This window comes from Centruroides sculpturatus, unplaced genomic scaffold (assembly GCF_000671375.1).
Source record: "Centruroides sculpturatus isolate CEXI.00-Female unplaced genomic scaffold, Cexi_2.0 scaffold493, whole genome shotgun sequence".
NCBI classification, from domain to species: Eukaryota; Metazoa; Arthropoda; class Arachnida; order Scorpiones; family Buthidae; genus Centruroides; species Centruroides sculpturatus.
In genome coordinates this window covers 478,248-504,066 of record NW_019384608.1, presented here as the reverse complement: position 1 = coordinate 504,066, position 25,819 = coordinate 478,248, and the positions used below count along the sequence as shown (strand labels likewise).

The 25,819-nt window shown below is 25.9% G+C and overlaps 1 protein-coding gene across 5 annotated transcripts in view; it reads left to right on the top strand.

The window, feature by feature from the left end:
* Positions 1 to 5,887: 5,887 nt before the first annotated feature.
* Positions 5,888 to 25,819, top strand: part of LOC111625185 (hemicentin-2-like) — a 71,410-nt gene continuing 51,478 nt past the window's right edge. For all 5 annotated transcript variants that reach the window (XM_023368248.1, XM_023368250.1, XM_023368249.1 and 2 more), the window contains exons 1-2: positions 5,888 to 6,281; positions 18,264 to 18,593. In XM_023368248.1, coding sequence (XP_023224016.1) covers positions 6,104 to 6,281; positions 18,264 to 18,593 — 508 coding nt within the window. In that variant the 5' untranslated portion in view covers positions 5,888 to 6,103. The remainder of the gene's footprint in view (positions 6,282 to 18,263; positions 18,594 to 25,819) is intronic.

The following is a 25,819-nucleotide window of genomic DNA, read 5'->3' as shown; positions in this document are numbered from 1 at the left end:
ATTAAAATAAATTATCCCTAAACTTTTTTAAAATTATAAATAATGCATATTAAATATAATAAATAATTAATTTCCTTTAAAGAAATCGGCGAATAATTTTAAAATTTGAATAGTTTTATCAGGAGAAGAGATAAAACAATAGAATAGAATAAAAGTAACAAAAGATAAAAATTGATTTACTGCTTGAAATTTTGAAATAATGCCTTATTTAAGAAAGAGTGATATCCATCATAATAATTGATTTAACTGTTTACCCCTAATTTTAATATGGAGAACACATCTTTAAGCAAAACCGTTATGAATAAGTTGGTGTGTAATTAGCGAAGACCGAGAAGGTGTCATTAATAGAAAGATGTCACGATCGACGATAGGTTCATAAATCAAAGATAGTCATTTGTAATGAGTAAGCCCAGTGATATTTACTGCACCTGTATGATTGTTTCTTTGATCGAAGCAAAATTTTCCTAAGGCCATAGATAAAGTATACTTTTTTAAAAGTATCCTCGGGCAAATCACATAGTACCTATAACGAACAGAGTAAAGCCCTAATTGATCTGCGCAGCCTCAATGCAGAAAAGAATTGGACAATGATACTGAAGCGATTCTCCCAATATTATTGATCTCATTCCTAGTCACTATCCCGATATACAGTAAGGTTCTTTTTTTTTTGTTTTGGATAGATAGGACGAGTTTTTTCGATTCTATTCTAAATTCGTCTAGAAACCTAAAGGTTTGTTTTGTGAATCCCTATGGTGAGGGTGGTGTTTTTGTGTTTCATATCCCCTCCCAAACGTTGCTTCTTTTCCCTGGAGTCTTTCTGATAAGCCAATTGTTTGAGATTAATGCATAAGATGCTCTTATCTCATGAATTACTCATGCATTTCTGCAGTTTTGATGTAGTGTTTGAAATGATGCAAAAATCTGCATCGATTAGTTGCGTTTCGATCCATCTTTCTCAATATCGTTTCTTTTTTTTTCTATTAAAAATATGCTAAAATTTACGGAATAGTAGACAAGTTTTAATTTTAAAAAATTACAGTTATCAGATAAAAAAATATTACAAAAAATTCACTATATTTACTCCTATAAATATTAATAATTTGCTTTAATTTTTAATAAATATTATTTAATAATCAGCGTTAGATTTGCTTAATTTATTAAATATTTTAATAATTATATTTTTATTATTAGACTTTATATAGGAAAAAGAATATAACAAAGTACGTATTTATTATACTAAAATATTTCAAAATTAATTAATAAATAAATTACAAGAAAATAGATAGTAAATAATAAAATAAGCAAAAATAAAAAATAGAATCTTATATATAGTATAAGCTTAATTAGGAAAAGTAAACAAATTTTTTATTTTAATTATTTTTCTATTAAAAACAAGATTTATGTTAAATCAACATTTAAATATACAACAAATAAGAGAATATCACGCGAAAAATGATTAATAAAATTTAATTAATTATATCACTTGTTATAAAATTTGTTATAAAATATATTATACATTAAGCAATGTTTAATTAGTAGCATAATATTTTATTTAACTAGAACATTATTATAATTATTTTTAAGATCGATAACTCTTTAATGCTTCCACATTAAAAAAAACATGAAACATTTATAATGTGTTACTTTTCTCTTGAAAAAAATATAGAAAAATAAAAAAAAAATTAGGAATCATTTCTTCGTTTCCTTTTCTTTATGTTATATATAAATTTTTTTCTTCTATAAGTAGAAGAAATAAGATAAAAATACAAGAATAATCTCCAATAATCCCGTAGAGAAAGATGGATGTGAATGACCTGTACAAGGTAATAGGTCTATGTATTAAATATAATAGTAAAATATATTTATATATTATGTTTTTAAGAATATTATTATTTTAAATATTTACAGTTTAGAAAACATATAGATATTTTACATGTATTTGTATATTTACATATATAGTTAAATCATTGAGTTGTAACAATTTTACAAAAAGGAAAATAAAGAGAAAAACATTTTATATTTTTAACATTAAAACGATAAATTGCATGTAGTAAAATAATATTAATAGTGAATGCATGTATTTTCTTTCAGAAATAAAAATGTTTTATTAATATAAAATGAAAATTTTGCATTATAAAATTACATAAAATAAAATATCACTTACAGGATCGAAGAAAGATTGTTATTTATGTATATTTTTAAATTTCATGCTATCTTTTATAGTATTATAAATATCTTATATAGTGGAGTGTAGAAAATTCAATAGAGGATGTAGTAAATGGACTACATTAGAGATACAATTGATTTGGGTGCTGTAGTAGCATTGATAGTTGATTCAAGTAGTCCATTGAACAACGAATGAAATTGTAAAGCAACAGAATACCGCAGGAAATTTTATGAAACCTCTTTTAGCTTTTTATTTATAAAATTCATATAGGGAAAAATATATATAAATAAAATAAATAAAATACGGGAGAGTACGATAAGATCTTAAAATGAAATGTTTTTTTATTAAATTAATTTATTATGCTTAAAATATTCTTTTGCTAACATTTTAGATAAACGTGAAATTTATTAATAAGTTTCTAAAATGATTCTGCTGAATATAAAATAAGAATTTAAAAATTCTTAAGAGTTACTTTACTTAAATTTGAATTTTATTAATTGGATACGAAATTTCTACTAATTTTATTGCTTTTGATGATAACAAATTAAAGGAAACAAGATAACATTATCTTCAATGTAATTTCCATGCACAGAGGAAAATTATCTCAAATCTACTTAAGACATACAAAACAGATTTTTACAAAGATGCTACAAGTATTTCTACTAAAATTTACTAGTCTTTTCCAGTAAATTTCGAAAGTCATGACATCTCGGCATTTAAATTTGCATTAATATAGTAACGAAATTTTAAAATATAAATATGTAAAAGCTTCACTTAATTAAAATATAAATGTCAAATGAGAAGAAGGAAATTAAAGGATGTTTTAATTCATAATAACTGACTGAACTGAATTAGAATATGCATTAATAATTAGACATTCAGTGTTCAATTTCTAAACTATAAAATTATGTTTAACTTTTTAAACTATACTCCAATTATTAATATGAAGAGTTTATGAATAATTTGATTTCCGAATCGTTATAATTTAATACGAAATAAATTCTAATTTTTTTAATGTATCATTTATGTGGTTCATCTCTCTTCCAGTTCTTGAGCTCTTGTTAGAAAAAGTTTTGACTTTGTTCGATATGGAGAGCATCTAACACTCTTTCAATATTGGCAGAAGAAGTACTTTGTTCGTTATTTTTCTATCATTAATCATCATTTAGAATGTTTTGTAAATTAATAAAGGCGCTATTGGAACTATTTCGGAGCTGGCTGCACTCGAAATATTTTCGTAAAGCATAGATTAAGTAGCGAATGAAAAGCTTTTAAGAGAAGAAATAGAAGGAGTGAAAAAACAAAGAACAAACGTGCTGTAATTAATCTTATTGTAAGTAACTGCAATTTGTCGCTGAAGTAGCTATTTCCATCGTCCTTCAGCTTGTTTGATTGATTAGATAGATTTCCATTATTTATTTTCAGGGATGAGTTAAAGGACAAAGGAAGTCTCCGCCATTTACAGAAAGGCGAAGAAAAATACACACCTATAATTATAGGCCCAACGTACAAATCGATGTAATGACCAATAGGGAAGGCCTGTTATTTGCTAATGGCTGCAATCTAAAACAAGTGTCTTCAGCAGTATGGATCAGGAAAGTATTTTATTTTTCATGGAATTGGTTATGAAGCTAAAGGCATTCTTCTGTAGAACAGTAATCGTCGAAGGAACATTCAATAAAAACAATTTCTTTACAAAATTGATTACATTCGGCAAATAAAAATAAGTATATTTTATAATTTCGTACTATTAATGAGTTTCTATAGGCGACAAAATAACTTTTTTTCTAACATCTCAGTCAGTTTCGACTTGAGTAAAACATTGATCTTATCCATACTTGAATAATTCAACGACCAAATAAGATCAATTTTATTGGAGAAACAATTATTAATAATAAATGCTTATATAATTTTTATTTTATGTATTTCAATATATGATTAATGTAATAGCCTTTTAAATATTTTATTGGAAAATTATAAAAGCTTCGGTAAATAACAAAAGATTGATGATCATGCAGATGCTGGGAAATTTCGGATAGGAAAGACCAAAGTTCTTTCATTTCGTAGATAATTTAAGAATATTATATTAGCTCAGAATCTTTTTTCTTCTTATAACCTTTATTATGTATAGGATCTCATACATTATTCATAAACTTCCTAGATTTTTAAATCCAGACTGATATAATCAAACCCAGTTGGATTTATATAGACTAACATAAGAAATGCATCTATATAATTCCTAAATGTTAAATATATATGTACGCAACTAAGATTTTGCCATAAAAAAGAATTAATTTTAATTTTTTACTCTTAATTATGATAAATTTTCCGTAATTTTCTCTTAAAAACTGCTCTTTTTGTATAATTAATCTTGAGAATGTCAGAATAAAAAACAAAAACATTAAAATTAAAATCAGTGAAAATTTAAAAATACATATTACTAAGTTACATTTTATGGGGAAAAATAGAGAATATTCATGCAAATTTCCGCCAAAAATAATAATGAAAATAATATAAGTGTAATTTGAAATTTTCCGTAAAAAATGGCAACAATTTCGGTATTTTTCTAACAATGTTACACCAGGGTATGGGTAATGATAGTTAAATGCTTAACAGTTCTCCCAAAGGATCTTGAAAATGAATAAAATAAAAATCGAATTAAACTTGTTTCATGAGTGAAACTGGTTTTTTTTCTAATCGTTAAAAGATTTTTTATAATCAAACGTTTATTTTTTATTTACTTATTTTTTCCAGAATTTGCAATATCAATTTCCATGATAATTTATCATCTGCAAAAGTTAGAAAATGATATAAATTATTCCATAAAATTTTTAACGATTTTGATCAAATTCAATTAAATATTATTAAGAAATTCAATTATAAATAGTTAATAATTAATTCTTTTAAAAAACAACAAATAACTCTTTCGTAAATCAATAAAATTACATCTTTATTGCTTTTTACTTAAAAAGCAATAAAATTCTAATTTTACAAATTTTAAAAATAATTTAATGTTAATTAAATTATATATATTATATAAGAGTCCCTTTCGTAAGTATTATTAATAAATGTTATATTTTCAAGTTACATTTATGTTTATTTTTAAAATATTTTATTAAATTTTTCTTCTTCATCTTCTTCCTCGAATGTATACGTATAGTTTACATTTATTTTTCTTTTGTTTCTGAACTAAAATAAGATTCTGAGTATGGAAAAACAACGTAACTCGCATCTTTATCATTCAAAATATAAGTCAAACAATCGTAATAATAATAGTAACAATAATGATAAAGGTTATAAGTTTGTTTTCTTTTTTTATATTTGTTTATTTCCCTTTCTTTCGGTATTAGATATTCAAAGGCCAATAAAAATGTAGAAGCGAGGAAAATCCTTGTATATAAGAGCGAATACTGCTCATAGAAAGCAAGATAAACGTTGAATGCAATTGTTGGATAGTCTGTAGTACTTCTCTTGTCTACGACAATAAAGAAATAGCTAGAGAGAGTTGCTAGGAAATAAAATTGACGTACGAAGCGGAGAGGGCCTATAGCTACGAGACCTTCCAGTATCGAGTAGAGAACATCACTGGCAGTTCTGCTGCACACGCCACACGGACGAGCTTAATACATATAGAGGGCGCTCTAGACGGGACTGATCTGGTCGACCGTCGTGTATAATCGTGGCTTTCGCGAGCAGTCAGTCATCAGTCGCTGCCTAGCCACCTAGAAGTGAGGTGGAAGACTCCGACTACAATCTATGACTGGGCATGATACTTAGCGGGACTGGCATATACGCGATTGTGATTTCTTCTGTATGGCTATCTTGTTGTTAGACATTCGAATGTTTCGAACTTCGTACTTTACGAGGCTTTATGAACCTGTTTTAATCGTTAAATTTATATTGGAATAAGTAAAATATGGACAACGTTATTTACTAATGTCGACCAGAGTGGGCATGTGGGAGAGAAAAGATTTCTGGTCGTCGGAATCGGAGGTGGTCTCTTTGGCCGATACACAGCAAACGTGGTACACTAGAACGTTTGTAAATACATTCTGGATGGCATTACTTTTATGGATTCTTATATCTACTGTCGGTGGAGAAGACATTATGCCCGGTAAGTTATTTACTTTTTCTTCTGGTAGAGTGCTTTATTCGGTTTTTTTGCCTGTATTTGACAGGACCTATTTGCACTGAATAAACACACGCTGAAGGTTCTAGTAAGCTTTCGATATTCTGACCACGCATTGACGAACTAAATAGGCTATTTTGGAACTGATATCTTTTTGTTTTCTTATCTTCTATCTAAAATTTTCTTCCTTTAAGGAAGTATATCCGGATTTTATAAATATATAGATATATATTTTCTTTATTTTTTCCTGTTTTTTTCGTCTTATTTCGGGGAAGATTACGACTGTGATCTTAAGTAAAACCAAAGATATCTAACAAGCTACGTTGTGCCGGGATTGAAAAGAGAAGAGATGACCCTCGATTGGCCAACAGAGACAACGAAGTTCGGGCCATTCTCTGTAATGACAGACATAAATTTCTCAAGCTGGTATTTACTTTATTGTAACGTCAATTGTGGCTTGACCACAGTTAATTAATGTCCATAGTCGTAAACTTTCTTGAAAGTTAGAATCCCTCGTTGACCGATATTAACTCGCAGAATTACCTCGAACGGTATTTAAGTTCCCTGCGCTCATTTTTATATCTATAATATAAAAATAATGGCACGGAATGCACTTTAATAAGATCGCTAAGGACAAGAAGCGATCATTATTTATTATATAAAAGCTAGAAAACGTTGATAGCGCGTATTAATTATTAAATTAAAGTAAACATTAAGCAGAAATTCATATAGGTTACGTGAATGTTAGCGTTGACGAGAACATTTGCGGGTAGAGTTCTGAGCAGAAGCTAGAAATTGCTTTGTTGTTGGAGTCGTTCGAATGAAACGATGTTCATTCCTGAGGTTGAAAGCAATGTCCTCGTTCTGCCGCATATAATTAAAGTGGATCACGCAGTCCGTCTTCTGTCCGTTGACAGTGTTAATTTCGGGTTAGTTTCTGTATGGCAACATCTCCAAGTAACACTATTATAGCTGCCAATGAAATAAAAGGATAAGAGCGCATAAATCTGTCCAGTCTGCAGATAACTTCTTCCATAAAATACTATTCATTACAAAGCAGTTTGTTTTCGTTGTTTACTAGAAAATTTATTCCAATTGAATAATTTACAATACAATTCTTCCAGTACAATTTAAATACGTTCATTAAAGTAGCAGAATTTTTAAAATAAAATCATTTTATTTTATTTTTTATTTTTTGATAATTAAATGCGCGTCATTTTTTAAATTAATTTAGTGAATTTTTAATGAATAAAATATACGTCCTATTTAAATTATACCTATTATTTAGCTCATTAGTATAATGATATTTTATTTCTATATATATTTTTTCTCATTATTATAGTTTATAGCTTTAAATTTGGTAAAATAAATATTGTATTATATACAGATATATATTTTTCTAACCAGTATCAAGTTCTTATATTTCGCTATATTTTATGTAGTGGTGTCGCTTGATAAGGGCGACGGCTTCGCTATTCGAAAATGTACTTTTAAAAATAGAAACTATATTTGCCAAACAACTCGACATTACGAACTGAAAAGAGGAAGATAATTACTCGCTTTTCGTGTGACATGCTGGATTGAATAGAAGCATCGCGCAGTCACGATACGTGATACCCTTCGACTAAAAGGGATCCCAACACAAAAGAAACAGTTTGACAAATTTATGTCGCTCCACCCTTTGCGATGGATTTCCTCCCACTGTATGCCATCTCCATTCTCACTGTGACCTCGTTTGCCTTTGCTGTTGCAGCGAAATCGAAGTGTCTAGCTCACAACACAATGTTCAATTAACATGTGGTCGCAATTAAGAAAATTGTATCTCTTTCTCTACGTATTGCAGAGATTTGTTTATCGAATCTTAATGCATTAACGGTAAAATCATTTTCTGTAAAGGTATTTATGATAGAAGCAAATAAAAGTGGTTAATAAGCGTTGCTTACTCGCTGCAGTAAACACTTGAAAGTGCTTGGTGAGTATTTATTAATCAATATTTGCATTTAGATACGATCGTATAACACGTGTTTACTTAATAAGCTATTTACATCAAACAAGATTGTTTATTGAATAATAATTTATGAACATAAAGGGAAAAGAAAGCATATTTTTTACTACGTGTGAACTTTTTTTTCTCTTGTTTTCGACTACACGTTTACTTTTTATAATCAAATCCGGCGCGAAGAAAAAGAGATAAGTAAAATTTACAATAATAACCAAAATAAAAATGTTATTCTAGAAAAAATTTGAGGCTTCTTCTTTCAATGATGCTAAGTAAATAAGAGAAACTATAGCATGGCGTTCCAGTTGTAATGTGTTTCATATATATACAACTGGATAGAGACAGTATCATATTCTGAAACTCCAATTTCAATTAGTTTAGAAACATTCTATCGAAAACGTAATATGATGCGAGCTTAGTAAAGTTTACTTAGACTTTTAAAAGGAAAATAAAAGTTTGAAATAATACATTGAGTTTAAAATAATGTTTTATATCATTTCTACGACTAGAAAGAAAATTACATTTAAGAGGAGAGCGAGAGAGAGAAAAATCTAAATGCATCATTTATACTTGATTAAAATATTATGACTCGTTTATATTCATTTCAATTGTTCATTAAGTTAATAATGATTGAATGAAAATAATGAAGGAAAAAAAAATTAAGTTTGTAACAAACATTCAATAAATTTTGAATACATCGTTTCAATTATTTTCTATTCAATTTACATAATTACTAATTCACAAATGAGAAATTTTTCATTTATAATATTTAAAATGCTAAACACAAATTTAAACAATTGATTATATAAAAGAAAACATTTCTATAGTTAAAATTATATAATTCTACTTAAATGTGCATTTAAACAAACGATTTTTTAATGGAAGAAAGTCCAATTTTAACTACAAAAAAAGGAAAACGTTATCTAATTTTTTCTCTGTTTTCGCTAATTTTAAAGTGGCTTCATCGAATTCTGTGTTGTATAAAAGTCGAGAAATATTATTTTTAAGAATTGTTAATTTTTTTTAAATATAAGCTATTAAAGAGAGGGAGGAAAATATTAAAAAATATATTTCCATGAAAAATATATCAAAGCGTAATGTTATATTATATTACATAAAAGTAGTTTGATATATAAAATTACAATTCCGTTTCCTTTTCCTTTTATTTTACTTTATGAAAGATTTAATCTTACGAGAATCTTTTTACTGAAACGTGTGATTTTAGAAGTTATTTTAAACGATTCGTTAATATAAAAATACATTTATATTTTTCTAAGAATATAAAATAAAATTTCATTTCTCACTGCTAAAAAAAACTCCTCTCTCTTATACAAAATTATAAATTAAAAATTTCCTTAAAAATGATTACTTTTATTTGATTAAATAATATATTTTTATCATTTTTATGTAGCACAAAATATTTCAGATTTAAAAAAAATTGATATTCGTTATTATAAATGCAAAATTTTCACTAATATTTTCTGATCGTGCTGGTTAGAAATCTTTAATTTAACTATAAATTTGAATTAATTTTCTCGAGAAGATAGCGTGGGAGGTAGTAATTTGGAGACATAATCGATACGTTACTAGCTTCATTAGGACTAACATGGCCGGCGCCAAAACACTTTAGACTTACAAACCGTAGTTCACTAAACTTTGAACTTAGGTTCATCGATAAAGCTAACTCTCATTCACCAAATTTTTCTTACTCAAATTATTATTTATTCTTCTTACAAAACCAACTTTTCTTATTGAATCTGCAGAAACACTTAGATTTTATTACTATTACTATTATTTTTTTTTAACTGAAATTCTTCTTATTTTTAGACTCTATATCAGTTGATATAGTATAAATTTAAATTAGTTTTTTCCTGAATATTTTATATAAAAATATTTTATGCCGATATCTTGAGAATACTTCAAACTTTTAACTTAAAAATTTACTAGGAAAATTTAATAATATGACATTTATAATGTTTGATAAACAATTTTATTTTCTCTGAAATTAGTTTATATTTTGAAAGATTCTTTTTAAATAATATATATATTTATTATTATTTTTACTAGAAAATTTATGTTAATTAGTACTTTTGAATATATTACAATTTTATGTAAAATGTATTATTACAAACATTTGACTTAGATGAGTATATAAATTTTTATATATTTAATATAATTTCTTTTCACTCATGAATTTAAAATATCACAAAAATAAAATTTTAAATTTAAAATAAACAGAATATAGTGTATCGAAATGGGATTCAACATACTTTACCTTAGCTTCGAATATCAGGATGAAGGAAGAAAATAAATACAGTTTACTTCTATTTGTAGTTTCTTTTAAAGTAAATTTTTGTTTATGTTTCTTAAATGAAACTTTATTAATTTTAAATGATAAAAAATATTTTTACAAATTTTAATCGAAGTTTATAAATAATTAAACTTCATATTTTCACGTTTAAAAATAAAAGGGGGAAAAATAAAAAAAGATTACAGATCATCAGCAAACATGATTAATGTTTAATGAAGCCATTTACCGTATAAATTGATAAAAACCGTTATTATATAGGAATTACAGACCGTTACAACTTCATAAACTTCCATTACAAAGAAACTTTGAGCGTATTTGACTGTAATTATATCACTTACTTCTAAAAGTAACGTTACATTTTATCAGTATTACGGCCCTCCTTAATGACAACAGGTATAATCGCTGGAAAATTTCATTCCGAAAATCAAGGTTATATAGTCTCCATTACTTCGTCCACTAACTCTATCTAAACAGTCAGTCTTCTTAATGAAGTGCGAAAAGCGTAAACTATCACATCTCGAGTAAATGTTACATCAAAACGAAGGTCGGGCATTTTCCTTATAACACTACCTTAGCTTTTATTACTTAGTTTTATGAGTAGTTTGAAACGNAAAAAAAAAAAAAAAAAAAACTTCATTTATAAGAAATTACGAATAAAATTTTAATATCGATTTATTTTAAAAAATATTTTAAATTTAAAATTATTTTAAAATAGTAAATACGATAGCTTAATGTTATCTATTGATAGAAATTTTAAAACAGTTTTTATATGCAATGGGCTAATGAAAAAAATCATTTAAGGGTTTAAAAATCCAACATATTACAACTTCGTACGTTCAATATAAAGCAATATATCCAATCAAACAATGCAGTGTAGGTATCTTACTGGAGAAATGCTCTAAATAATATTTTTACAGTTATAAAATTGTGTTTCAATTCTTTCTCGTGGCCTAAATAATATATATATTTATTATTATTTTTACTAGAAAATTTATGTTAATTAGTACTTTTGAATATATTACAATTTTATGTAAAATGTATTATTACAAACATTTGACTTAGATGAGTATATAAATTTTTATATATTTAATATAATTTCTTTTCACTCATGAATTTAAAATATCACAAAAATAAAATTTTAAATTTAAAATAAACAGAATATAGTGTATCGAAATGGGATTCAACATACTTTACCTTAGCTTCGAATATCAGGATGAAGGAAGAAAATAAATACAGTTTACTTCTATTTGTAGTTTCTTTTAAAGTAAATTTTTGTTTATGTTTCTTAAATGAAACTTTATTAATTTTAAATGATAAAAAATATTTTTACAAATTTTAATCGAAGTTTATAAATAATTAAACTTCATATTTTCACGTTTAAAAATAAAAGGGGGAAAAATAAAAAAAGATTACAGATCATCAGCAAACATGATTAATGTTTAATGAAGCCATTTACCGTATAAATTGATAAAAACCGTTATTATATAGGAATTACAGACCGTTACAACTTCATAAACTTCCATTACAAAGAAACTTTGAGCGTATTTGACTGTAATTATATCACTTACTTCTAAAAGTAACGTTACATTTTATCAGTATTACGGCCCTCCTTAATGACAACAGGTATAATCGCTGGAAAATTTCATTCCGAAAATCAAGGTTATATAGTCTCCATTACTTCGTCCACTAACTCTATCTAAACAGTCAGTCTTCTTAATGAAGTGCGAAAAGCGTAAACTATCACATCTCGAGTAAATGTTACATCAAAACGAAGGTCGGGCATTTTCCTTATAACACTACCTTAGCTTTTATTACTTAGTTTTATGAGTAGTTTGAAACGGAAAGCTGTACTGCAAGTAATTTACAATGCTTTAGAAGTGTCGTTGTTTTATACTAAACAACCTATTTACAAAGCATCCACACCCGTCTTAAAAATAAATATACAAGAGTTAATAAAAGTACACTGCGGTACTTTTTAAGTATAAAGTACATGTAAAATATAAGAAAGGATGTTTTCATTAAGCATTTATCTTGCTTACTAGTAGATACCTTCTCCGATATTGATTGCAGACCGCAAATCGGTTCTGTAGATGGCACCATTACTAACTTCCACTAAGAGATGAGTTCGGGTTGCTCTTGTTTATCATGTAAGGCTCAGTCAATGAGAGATGCTGAAAGAACAGCTAATGGAATACCTATTCTCTGATAGAATGAGATGATTTTTTGTTGTTCTAAAATGGAAGAAAATGTTTGGGTTCTTCATTAATAATAAAATTTTATTGTTTTTTTCGAAGTAAAATGATATAACTAACATAAAAAAGGAACATCTAGTTAATATTAGAATTTAATAACTTCCAATTTTAACTACAAAAAAAGGAAAACGTTATCTAATTTTTTCTCTGTTTTCGCTAATTTTAAAGTGGCTTCATCGAATTCTGTGTTGTATAAAAGTCGAGAAATATTATTTTTAAGAATTGTTAATTTTTTTTAAATATAAGCTATATGAAATTATTATTTTATATTCAGATTATTCTTATCTCTTAAAAGCTAATTTTGAATATGAATGCATATTGTATTATATACAGATATATATTTTTCTAACCAGTATCAAGTTCTTATATTTCGCTATATTTTATGTAGTGGTGTCGCTTGATAAGGGCGACGGCTTCGCTATTCGAAAATGTACTTTTAAAAATAGAAACTATATTTGCCAAACAACTCGACATTACGAACTGAAAAGAGGAAGATAATTACTCGCTTTTCGTGTGACATGCTGGATTGAATAGAAGCATCGCGCAGTCACGATACGTGATACCCTTCGACTAAAAGGGATCCCAACACAAAAGAAACAGTTTGACAAATTTATGTCGCNACTTGTAGATACCATTATATATATATATATAGACACACACATAAACATACACACATCTACACACCCATCCTATCCTATCTAATGCATTGTATTCAACTTAAAAATAAATTCAGCTGCATCAATGTTATCTAATTAAAATGAATATCCACAAAAAAGTTATAAATTATTATTTTTTTATAATAATATTGATAAAAACATTTTTAAAACTCTAAAATTTGTTTTTTACATATAATAACATTTATTATAAACTGTATAAGTTCATATTGTGGCTATAGCTCTTATAATAATTTAATTATTTGAATTTTTAACAAGTATTTTTAAATTTTCGACTTTCTTAAAACTTAACATTTTACATTTCAAAATAGATTGTAATTTAAAATTATATTTAAATATAAAATCCAATTAAAAAGTTTAACAGAAATTTTAATAAAATATTTACAACTGTTTCAAATTTTATTATAATAATCCATTATAACCCAACTCCTATTTTAACTAAATATAAAAAAAACACCTTATTACTGGAGTATTTAAATTTCTTTATTAAACATTTTTCGGTTTTCTATTTATGATCCTTCAGGTAAATTCCGAATTCGAACACAATTTACCTGACGAGGGCTAATAAATAGAGCCGAAAAACGTTTAGTAAAGAAATTTAAATACCATAGTAATAAGGTGTTTTTTTAATATTTAGTTTTATTATAATATTTGAAAACATTACACGATGAGTTTTTCTATAAACTTTTATCAAAACATTTAAATTGAAATTAATTATATAAATTTCATATAATTATATTTTAAAATTAAAATTAAATATTAAATTAAGCTTATTTGTCGTTCACAAGTTATTAACTGTCGCCATTTAAACTAATTAAACATATCTTAATTACTTAACATTATAATTCCTTGTATTTAATTAATAAAAAAAACAAGGGGAAGAGAAATTTTAGCTTCAATTATTTATCATTAATATATTGCTAAAGGTCTAATAAAAATGATATATATTTATATATATAGCCCCAATATATATAACAGCAGGCTAATAAAATATTAGGCTTTAACGTTATGTTCTGTGATATATATTATACCCAATCTCGACTTTTTGTCAAGAAAACAATAAAAAGACTTTTATTCTCACTTTCTTTTATTAACTGTAAACAATATAGATCTTAGAATTATTTCAGGCAATTTGAGAAATCCAAAATTATATTTATTTATAACATTTTTATAACCTTAAGTAAAAATTTATATTTATTAACCCGATAAAATAACCTTTGTTGTTATATTTATTAGTTCAACTTACTATACGTAAGGTGAAGAAGGGCGAATGATCAATATTTAAGTAATGTCGATGGCTTCATATAGAATACAATAGATTCGTGTTTAGTCGGTTCTTAAGAAAAGCCGTTCAGATAAATAAAAGTATAATTTTTCAATTCTACTGCGATATGGATCTACAAACAGTCATACGTGTATTCTAAATAAATTTCCTTCTTATCGAATAAATAATTTGCACTTAAGTGAATAAAAACTTTGCTATCTAAATACACCTTTATATTCGTCGAGTATACGTATCAAATCGAAAAAATGTAATCAAAAATATTGAATTTTCTTTACATAAAACGGCTTACGAGACCCTTATAGTAAATTTGTATTTATTGAAGATTTTCGGCCATTACTAAATTAAAGATATAAAAGTTCAAACTGTAGAGATGCATTGTTAAACTCAAACAATCGTAAATTCGATAGCAAAGAACCCCAGGGATTATTCCTTACCTTGTTTTGATTGCCATTCCCAACGAAGAGCCAATAGTTGATAGTAAATCTTCAAAATCTATTGAATTATGCAAGACGTTACCTTACTCGAAAATATTTTGTTGGATAAAAAAAAAAGAAAAAATAGTGAGATTTTATACGGTTATCGAATTGTCTTGTTTATCCTTAACTCGAAACTAATCCCACACGCATTAATCATATCGGTTATTGATGATGAGCCTTGTATCTTTTTGTATCGGTAATTTCTAAAGTTTCGTTAGCTGAAAGTAAGTAAATTTATGTTGTAAAAGAAGAATTTATGTAAGATACATCGATTAAAAACGCATCTGCTGCAGATAGTGTCAAGCAGAGGATAACCGAAACATTGCTTGCTGCTTTGGAACGTTGCTTGCTGAACCATAACGTCTGAGATTGATGATTCTCCTTCTAATTTTTTTTTTTTTTTTTACCATTTCTTCGTGAAGCGAGAAAAATGTCTAGTTTCGTTTCTCTCATTTCCGACAGCATTTCTTTCCTCCAGTTACAAACGAACAAATATGTCTGATATAGAATAATTAGTCATCATTTATCATCATTGGATTCTCTAGAAAACAGAGAAGATAGTCAATTTTCACAGTTTTTTAAGAGATCTTTCTATTAATATGTCATTCGTTTGCATCAAATTTTTACAAATATTTTGCCAAAGTAGTTAATAACAGAACCAAATTGAAAAGAACTTTTACAATGTTGATATAAGAGTTTCATAATAAGGAAGATTGTTAACTATAAAAAACAATCTATTAAAATGTCTCATATTTAAATTATTAAACTGAAAATCAAACAGATTCTATATTTAATTTAAATATAGATCTTAATTATGCATAAAAAATTCGAGGGAAAAAATTGTAAAATATTAGAACCACGAAAAAGATGATCATTTGGAAATACACCAAAATTATTAATAAAATACTCCATAACAATATCATATAATTTATGCAAGAATTTAGGATAAACAATTTATTCAAGAAATAACAACGGAAATTTTTGGATAAATTCCAAAATATTCTTAAATAAAAGGAAAAAATATATATAATAATAAATACCGAAAAAAATCAGTAAAAATGCATTACTTCATTTAAAAATTATCAAAATCGTATAAAAATAATATAAAATAATCATTTTTTCATTTTCTAAAAGTAAAATTTTTACTAGAAAAAATATTTTGTTTGCTTATGAAATTCATTTATAATAAATTTGATTATTTATTAATGCTAGAGAAAAAGAAAATTGTTTTAAACAGAGTAAATGATTATAAATTGTTGTTTTTGTTTATATTTAAAAGGTGGAAAAAAATGTTTGATTAAAAGTAGTTGTTTGTAATATCAAAAAACTTGGTTTTATTTACAAAAAATTAAAATTTTGATATTTTATACTTTATATAGGATAATTGTATAATTAATAAGTTATGGAAAAACATTTAAAAATTTATCAAAACAAAAATTTTCTTTTAAAAGATTAGTAATGTTTCAAAGGAATAAATATCGAAGTTTGTTATTAAAACTTTAAATTAAAAATTAGTTTGTTAAATTATCATTTTAAAGTAAATTACTTCTATGTTTAGAAGTAAATTGTTACAAAATTAATAAACTAATTAAAAATGACAACAAAAAATATATATAAAAAATTTCATCTGAAGTTGACAACTTAACTCTAAGGCAATGAAAAATGAAAGTCGATAAATACAGTTTCCATTCCTATGGGATAAATTCATGTTTGAGACTGTAAAATTTTGTTTTTCTACCGGCTATTTAAGTAGAATATTTATCAAGAGAGAGAGTTGTCTTCCTAAAATATTACTTGGAATATTTATTAGAAAATATTTTAAGATTAAATTCTATTGTAGAAATATCAGATTTTCTGTATAGTTTGTTTAATTATTAAAGATGGTAAATTACTTAACATCAATGCAATATAGTAATCATAAAAGTATACGGCCGTTTAATAAATTTATAACATCGAATATGTAAATGATTACATGATTTCGGGTGATATCAAGTGATGCATCAATATTATATGAATTTGAGTCCATAATATATAAATTGCATCAATCAATCTCTCAGGTTATTATGTTGTCGTCATTTATGCCAATATATAAACACATCCCTTCAACGTTTCTGAAGATGCAATAATACAGCTATTAACATTTAAGACTTTGATCTTTCTATATAGTAAATGAATGATACCCAAATTTGTTAATTTTAATATCATCCATTTACTAAAATGGATTTTCTGTGTTATGTTTATAGTTTTCTCTTTGATGTTAAACATCACTAAATTTCACTTAATGATAATTAATTGTTTCATTATTAAAATTGCAGCAATAATTGTAATATAATGATAAGCGCAAGTAATTGCTTTGACCACCAAATCTTTAATTGAATAAAATTACTTATAAAAGTATTTATAAATACAGTTTAATGTGAAAATAGTATTCAAGATATGAGTATTTTATTGCGATAATTACAAATTGTGTCTTATTTTATACTAAACAGGATTAAATCTGCCTTCAGGAAGTTACATAAATGTTGTCTGGCATACAGTTTAGAAGACGTATAACTTTATTAAAATATAATAAAAATGGGCACCAATACAAGAATTCAGCAATAGGTTAAATAATGCACACGATGATAATTTCTTCTTCATAGTAAATAATTTTTCGTCACACTAAATAATTCACAATGGTGATAAATCCTATTCGTGTAAGAGTCCTCTCCTTGTTAAATTATGAACGTAAAGATAAACCATCGACATTAATATAAAAAAAAGTACAAACCTTTTGTTTATTTCTTTATTTTTATTTAATGTATTCCTTTCAGTTTTATATTAGATTTTTACTAGATTAATAAATAATATGAAGGCGCATACATATATATAATTTATATATAGACAATTTGAAGTAAAATACTATAATGAAAGTTTTTTTCCCTAAATTTTATACTAAAAGCATTTTAATAATAATATTTTTATTTTTAGGAAGAGAACACGTTGTTTCGGGATTCGTTGGTGCCACCGCCCTTCTACCTTGTGATGTAGATCTTTTATCCTGTGGACGCGTTTATTTCATTACGTGGACCAAGAATGTGTCTCATGAATGGAAGAGGGAATATCTGTACAGCGATGGAGTTAAAAGAGCAATGGGAGACTTTGCCAGTCCAGACAGAGCAACATTTCACTTGTCCAACACTTCGGCGCATCTTCTTCTTGATTCCCTCAGCGTCAGTGACGAAGGGACATATAAATGTGACGTCACATACGTGCAGGGAAAATGTCCGTCTCTTTCTTTTATAAAACTGCATACTCTCGGTGAGTAATATATACATATATATATTTATTTATTTATTTTAAATTATTTTAAAAATTAACTTTTTTAAAGTTTCGATTTTTATAAATCAGAAAAATAGTGATTCGATGGAAAAACTTTATTCTACAGTAATTTCGGAAGAGAGCGAATAACTATAACAACATATAAAATTTATTTCTCGAGAATCGTATTTCATGGTTTCAGTCGATTTTTTTTTTTCCTTCTTCTTCTTCTTTTTCTTTCTCGCGTTGTAATGGAAGATTCCGGGATGCTGTAAAAATTTTGTCGCCGATATTTTATTGATTCAGTCAGTTGTGTTCGGCGGATAAGTCATAACTAGCCAACTTTTATGTAAGCTTAGGATATCGTTAGCTTGGATCCTACGTTATAAGGTCATCTGTCAGGGATTGTCAGGATGTTCTTACAATAACTTACTACGCTGTGTTAAAAGTTCACTTCAAATTCCATTTTCAGCTTCAACGTTTTCTACTGAAATGTTTTTGTCGATACTAAAACTATAGTTTTATTTTAAGGAAACGTTTTAAAATTTATTAATTGTAAAAAATGAAATGACAAAATAAAAATTTTTAATTCTTTTCGTTTGATATAAATTCTTGAAACAAAGTAATACAGAAAATTTAAAGGAATGATTGATGATAAGAAGACAATCTCGAAAGTTCTAGAAAAATAAAAAAAAAAAACTATATAAATATATATTATTTATTGTTATCAATTTTTTATTTTTATTTTTTTTGAGTATCTTGGAAAATCTATCGATTGAAAGAATGCTTAAACAAAGTATAAGAGATTAAAATAAATTTATTATAATTTATTTTTATTAAAGAATTATTTATAATAAATAAATTATATATATATGTATNAAATAATTAGTTAAATATATGGCAAATTGACTATTGACTTAGTAGGTCACAACGGGCATTTAATAGGCCTACCCATTACTTCCTATTCCTAATATATTGCATATATATATGTATATTTTTTTTTTCCAAATTTTTTATAACTATATCTGGAAAGAAAATCTTTCTCCATTTTCTGACTGAATCTATAGTATCAAGAACATGGTCTCAGGGTCAGGATTGCGAATCTTTTATTCTATAAGAGTCAAATTTATATTTTATATATATAAAAAATATCGAAATTCTTTTATAAATCTATCTAGAATATATATTTTGTATATAACATAATAGAATTTTGTTTATTTTTCATTTTTATAAACATATCATAAAAATCTACTCTATAAATGTTTTATTATCTTCAGCTTTTAAATATCCATAATATATCATATTAATTATATATAAAATCAACAAGATGTGTAATTCTGTGATGATATAAGGTGTTTATAATTAAAATAAAGTAAAAATATATTTAAAAAATTATTTTTTATGATTTTAATCTATAATCGTTTCGTATACCTCCCGCACTCATTTAACTGTTATTAAAGCAACCCTTCTTAAAATATGTTCTAAAGAAGCGAGGTATATTGGGAAGTTTATTAAGTAACCGTGACAATCTTCTAGCTTTTAACAGTATATAAACATTTACAGTTAATGAATGTCTTCCACAAAATCTCAGATTATTAGTCATCAAAGTCTTATCTCATTACAGCATTAATGTATAAAAAGCTTTACTTTACAGCGTTACATGTTCGTCGATAAATTATGAACTTCATTTTTGTCCTCTAAATATTATTAAGCTGGAAAGCTCATATTAAATAGGCAAGTTCATAATAATGAACGTAGATCTTGACGTCATAACGTTTCTATTTTTGTATTCGAATGTGGAAAATGCTAAAAAAATTCAGAAGATCTTCATTTTTTTAGAAAAATAATAGTTTTTAAATTGAAAAGTTTGGTTCCCATTAAATTACATAAGAATTCAATATTAATAAAAACATGTTTAAAATGCGGCAATTATTTTATAAAAGAATCTTTTATGTGCTTATATTAATATGAAGATTCTGTAGTTTTGTTGGGTTTATTCATTCATTTCGTATTAAGAATTCTATTTCCCCAGGAAATTATTTTAAAATATATTTTAAAGTTTTCTTTGATGATATAGAAATGCATTCATTTTGGTAAATTAAGAAATCCTTTACAACGGCGAAACATTAACATTATCAAACACGAAAATGAGGGCAAATAGTTGTTTTAACTAAAAAGACTCCTTGTTTAGTTTCCTTCATGAATAGAATGAAAGACTTCCGTACTCTTGCTACTAGTTCCTCCTTTAAAAGCTACATAAAGATGTCATTGATGTTTTCAAATCATTAAACTATAATTTATGTCCGATAGAAATAATTACGAAGTAAATTCTCATGGGTTTCTTATATTTATCTCGATCTTTGTAACGATTGTAAGACGTTCTAAGATTCGGAAAGTAAGTTTCTTTTAAATTTAAATGCGAATTCTGTATCTGTTATTTTAAATAGTTTCCTGCTAGACAAGAAAAAATCTATTTTCTGTTTTGAAAATCAAAATGAAAACCAAATTGATACACCGCTGTTTCATGTCGACAATTTTGAATTAGACTTGCATCGTCTTCATATCTAGCATCTTACATTCAAATACTTGCCATTTTGCTATTGAAACATGTAAAATGTTTTTAAGAATAACCATCTGCTATAATAGTTACGTACTAGGTTTGGCTATTGTGGATTTGAAGTTACCTCGAGGTAAAGAACTGTTCATACAGAGAGTGATGGGTGTTTGCAGTGACCGAGAATGACGAGTTCCATGCTTTCATCCCGATTGTATAGAAAATCTGGAAAATATAGAAAGGCAAAAACTTTTTTATTATTTTTAGAAGAAAATATACTTTGAATTTCTGAAAGAGAAGTTGATAAGAATGTTACTTTAAAACATTTCTTTGAAAAATGTTAACGTATTCTTTATCCATACAAAAATTACATTTATACGCAAATCTAATTTTTCTTTCAGGAATGATTTATTACTAATGAAAATTCTCCAGTTATAAAAATATGAATAATATAACACAATAAAGAATCGTAAATGAAGATTAACATCAAAATTTTCTTACTTTTTTTTATTGAAAAATTATACGATTAAAGTAAATTTATACATAGCTAGACATCAGAAAAATGATTAATATGTCATCCCTTTGAGATTGTTTGGATAAGAAAAATAATATTTTACATTTCCTATCGCTTCATCTCTCTTAATATATTTATTTATTTATTTCTATTTAATATGATGTATCATTAGACTTCATAGTTGTCAAGATGGGATAGTAAAGAGCCACTCGCTCTCATTGCTTGTAATAATCCATATGAAAGCTTCAGTTACAGTAAATGTTGCATTAGAAAACAATTTGTTTGCATATGTATAACCGACAAAGGTCATAAAATTGCAATTACTAATATAAATGTCCCCTAAATAAATACATTTAGCTAGAATCGATCAGCTAACAGTTTTGGGACGGATATTACGATAAAATCTAGTAAGAAACTCTTTCCTGAGTAATCTATATTTGGAATGATTAACCTAAATCAAAAACATATTCTTCCTCTCACTTACACATCTATAGATTTTTCCACAAATTAAAATAATCTTTTCTACATTGAAAAATTATTTATGACAAAATATTTAATTATATTTTATACATATATAAATTTTCGGATAATTTGAAAATAAATAAAAAATAAAAATAAACGAATCTAACTTGAAACTTTGATCATTTCATTTCTCTTGAGAGATGACAATAGGTACTTCCCCAGATCTCAATTTAAATTGAAGATCGATTATTTTTCTTTTTTATTATTTTAATTTTCCGGGTTTTTTTTTCCTTTTTAAATATAAAAAAAAAACTTTCATAAAAATTATTCTATAATTAAAAATTGAAGTGTTGTAAAATCATCATCTTAATTTCGATGAATTTAATGCTGATTTTTTTTTTTAATTCACATCTTTAACTTATATTTAATCAAGTTAGATTATTTACGTTACTAATAGAAAATTTTTTTAAATTTTCTATCAAACTTAAACAAACACTTCAGGTTTCTTTTTAAAAACATAATTAATTCAATATATAAAGATTCTTTACTTTCATTCTCGATATTTTCACCCTCGCTTTCTCGATACTTTTTATATAAAAATATAATTATATATAATAAATTTAGAATGTGTGCATGTATATATATCATCCCTATTAATAAAAAGAAAAAAATATATATATAATTGTATTAACAGATTCATTTAGGAAATAATTTAATTTTTGCGAAAAGACTTAATATTTTTATTGATAAAATGAAGCAAATTTTATAAAATAAGTAGTTATTTTATTATGAAATTAAGACAAATATCGAAAGCTTCATTTTTAAACAGTTTTTTAAATATTTTTGAGTAAAATTTAAGAATTTTTAAAATTATTTTTATGTAAATTAAATTACAATTTTTATTCTTTTATACTTATTTTTCCTCATTCATCTATATAAATAATTATTTAAAATTACAGAAAATATATAAAATTAAGACGTAAAAGTGGGGGAAAATATTAAAAATATTTAGCTAAAAAAATCAAGATTTTCTTACGTTTAAAACTTTTTAATAATAAATTAAATAGACATTTAATATTGTTATTTTTTCATTTTAAACTGCTTAAACTTTACTATTATTTATAGAAGAATAAAGATTTCGTTAAGGAAAAATTTAAGTGTATTTAAATTAATATTTTGTCTATATAAAATTAACAAAAATAAATATAAATGAATAAATTATCGATTGGTAAATAGATAATTGCTTAATCAATACATTAAATTTTAAGATAAAAAAACGTTTAATAATAAAATTGATATTTATATATTCTGTAATAATAATATAAATAAAACTTTTATATATTTTTTAATGCAAACTTAAAAAATAAAAAAATTCTTCACTAAGATAAAAAGTAGAATATATATAAGATTCTTCACTACTTCAATTCACGTCTTTCCATCTTTCATGAAACCTTCTCTATTCATCACTCCAGCAACTCTGCTTATGTTTGCATAACAGCTTCTAAGTGCATATTTCTCTTTGCACTTCTCTATGCCGACATTTTTCTTATCCTCTTCTTTCTGTAGCAGAATTTTCACAAAACTCGAAAGCGTGTCAAAAAATAAATATGTTTGCTAACTTGGGTAAGAAGCCTGCTTCTTATAATGGATAATGGACTTTCGTAAGAAATCTTTTTTTTCTCTCGTGCTTCACTGTGCTAAAATATTAAATAACTTCGAATATACGAATTTAAAATAGATTATTGAATTGTATAATGTTTTAGAATACAGTGAAATAAAATATAAATACTGTATATAAAATTTGTTTTCCTGCTCCTGTTTTTTTTTCTTTGTTTTGTTTTAGTTCGTTTGCAAACTTGTTGAACTTTTAGTTCTAGATATGATTTTATCTTACGTATGAGTAGTTTATTTTAGCCAATTACACAATTTGATCAATGCCGATAAAGTAGTAATTCTTTACCTTGCCACAATCGATAGAGTAAAGGCTCATTTCAGCTTGTACAGGGTAGAACTGTTCATCACTGCAACCTAGTACAAAATTCGTTAGAAACTACTTTTATCAAACGAGGATTTTTCGTTGGTTTTCTCCTTAGTTTTTTTTTTATCTCCTCTCCGATCGATTGTTTACTTAAACGACTTAAGGAAAATCATAGCGGAGAAGCTACGAGGAAAAATTAGTACTAGTTCATTCTCCGAAATCAACAGCTGGGCTTAGAGACTTGTGGAAACCATAATAATTTCGACGTTTAGTTGTTATTGAAATACAGTAGAATTACAGTTTTTTTTATTCTCCATGATTTCTTATTATATTGATTCTTCAATTCATTTCTATTTCGTGGGCACAAGACCAAGAACTAATCGAATATCGTTCCTTTTCACGAAAATCGATGTAAGTGGCCGTGAGAACCTAGCAACAGTCACTACTATCTCTCTATTAGCACCCAGAATGTCTGTAGTTAATGCATATAAGATGCTTTTTCTGTAGCATTATCGGATGATTACTGAATATATTTTTCTTTATTATTATTCAAAGTTAAACAATTATTCGGGAATTTCTATTTCTATTATCGATAGTGAAACATTATTATTATTGGTACTGTTATAGTCAGGAACTGTCAATAAATCTAAGTTCTCTACTTACTAGAAGTAATGTTCTCTTATTGGTTCTTGCCTCTGGCGCCTTTCAACCAAACCTCTTTTAGATTTTTCTCGATTATTTGGCTAACGATATTCTTGATCACAGTAAAAGTTCGACACTTTTCGAAGATTACTTCGACCGGCAAACTTCACACAATCTTTGAGGCTTTACTGAAGATCCCGCTCTTGGACAATCACGAATCCCGAAGCACTACTCCTTTGCCATCCAATTAAGATTTACTATTGCCTATTGTTGCTGAATGATTGGAGGCTGAAAATTTCTTTTTTACTTTGATGGGTGATTGGATCACTTCGAAGTTTCTCCTAAGGAATTTAAATTCCAAACCAAAGGAACTCGTACAATTAAATAAATTAGGTAATGCCCTAAATCAAAAAAGTATTTGTGTGGTATGGTGAACAATTCTAGGCTTTCTTTAATTAAATAGATACACGGTTGAGAAAAATCTCTCACCTAATAATGAGTTTAGTATCGAAAATCGAATTAAGTAATAATAATATTACGCGAAATTCAACAACGTGATTTAAAAAAAAATGTATTCTATGAGATAAAGAAATAGAGTTAGACCATAACTGGGTGCTTTAATTTTTTATTTTTGACACAAAAATCCAATAATTCCTCTACTAAATAATGTGTAAATAAATATTTGTATTTGAAAGAAAAAATAATGATAATATCTATAAACAAAACTGAGAAAATTTAAAATGAAAGATTATTTTAAAAATTGAAATTTTCAATAGGAATTTAACCGAGAAAATATTAGATCTAAAAAATAAGAATAAAGAAACGAAGTGAATCAGTAATAGACAGGTTACTGATAAGAGAGCTTCTTTTTAGATATACGTCAAGGATTTTTTTCAATATGCGGCAAGAATTTCAAACGTGAAAAGACTAGAATAGATTTAAAATTTATATAGGTCTGTAGTGAATAAAATATCTTTTTTTTAGAAGGAAAATAAACAAAGTAAGATTTTTTGAAAAATCCTTCAGAGTTTACAATCATAAGAACTATATGTATTGCTTAGATTTCGTGAAAAGAA